Source organism: Otolemur garnettii, unplaced genomic scaffold (genome assembly GCF_000181295.1).
Source record: "Otolemur garnettii isolate 467f Iridium unplaced genomic scaffold, OtoGar3 scaffold00134, whole genome shotgun sequence".
NCBI classification, from domain to species: domain Eukaryota; kingdom Metazoa; phylum Chordata; class Mammalia; order Primates; family Galagidae; genus Otolemur; species Otolemur garnettii.
Genome location: NW_003852529.1, coordinates 2,404,671 through 2,405,721, shown reverse-complemented (window position 1 = coordinate 2,405,721; position 1,051 = coordinate 2,404,671). Strand labels below are relative to the sequence as shown.

At 54.5% G+C, this 1,051-nt stretch overlaps 1 protein-coding gene across 1 annotated transcript in view; it reads right to left on the bottom strand.

Moving 5' to 3' along the window:
• The window catches only part of CHKA (choline kinase alpha), an 84,554-nt gene that overhangs the window by 83,186 nt on the left and 317 nt on the right, over positions 1-1,051 (bottom strand). Inside the window, 1 exon segment of the mRNA XM_023518296.1 lies at positions 920-1,051. This exon segment is cut by the window's right edge and continues 87 nt beyond it. Coding sequence (XP_023374064.1) covers positions 920-1,051 — 132 coding nt within the window.

Genomic DNA, 1,051 nt, shown 5'->3' with positions numbered 1-1,051 from the left:
CCAAAAAAAAAAAAAAAAAGAAAAAAAAAATTTTTTTTCAGACAGTCAAACTCTGTCACCCTTGGTACCGTGCCCTGGCATCACTGCTTACACCAACCTCAAACTCTTGGGTTCAAGTGATCCTCTTCCCTCAGCCTCCTGGAAAGCTGGGACTACAGACGCCCGCCACAACGGCCAGCTATTTTTAGAGATGAAATCTTGCTCCGGCTCAGGCTAGTCTTGAACCTGTGAGCCCAGGCAATCCACCTGCCTCGGCCTCCCAGAGTGCTAGAAGTACAGGCATGAGCCACTGCGCCCGGCCAAGGCTAAATCTTTTTAAGCTTAAAAAAAAGGTTAAAGAATATTTCTCCCTTACTCTCATTTTTGAAGCCACGCCTCCCAACCCAACTGCGTCCGGCAGCACAGGTACATACGCTACATACGATGTCGCAGTTTTCGAAGGAAGGAGTAAATGTTACGCCCTCACTCACAACGATAAATGATTTTCAGAGGGGAACAAAATCAAATCACGAACTCAAGGAACTAGAAAAAGTAATCAAGTGATTTTTTTTTTAAAAGTCAGCCTAAAACTTCACTCAAGGACCTACACCGCAAAGGGACTCTAGACGCATTTCAAGCTTCAACACAAAACACGTCGTGACTGAACGGCATTGTTCTCCGGGGATACACCCGTTTTCTCAGGAACGCGACATTTTTACCACTGCCTGCCTCTGGACGGTCTCCGGCGGCCGCCAGCCGGATTCACTGGATTCCTGCTGGACTTCCCGAGGGCGCTGGGGGAAGGGGAGAAGTCTTTCTCCGGCCGCTGGGCCCCCGCCCCGCCCCGGCCCCGCCCTCTCTGCGCCCCCCGCGTCACCTGACCCTCTAGCCGCCCGCCGGCTCCCCCCACGCCGGCCTCCGTTTCGGCAAAGCCACAGACCTGATGACACTGATGTGAAACTGGTCCTCGCGGAGGCCCCGCCAGGCGCCAGGCAGGAACTCCTTGCACCACAAATAGGCCCTGCGCCGTGTCCGAGGCTCCGGCTGATCGTCGGCGGCCGCCGCCGGCGGG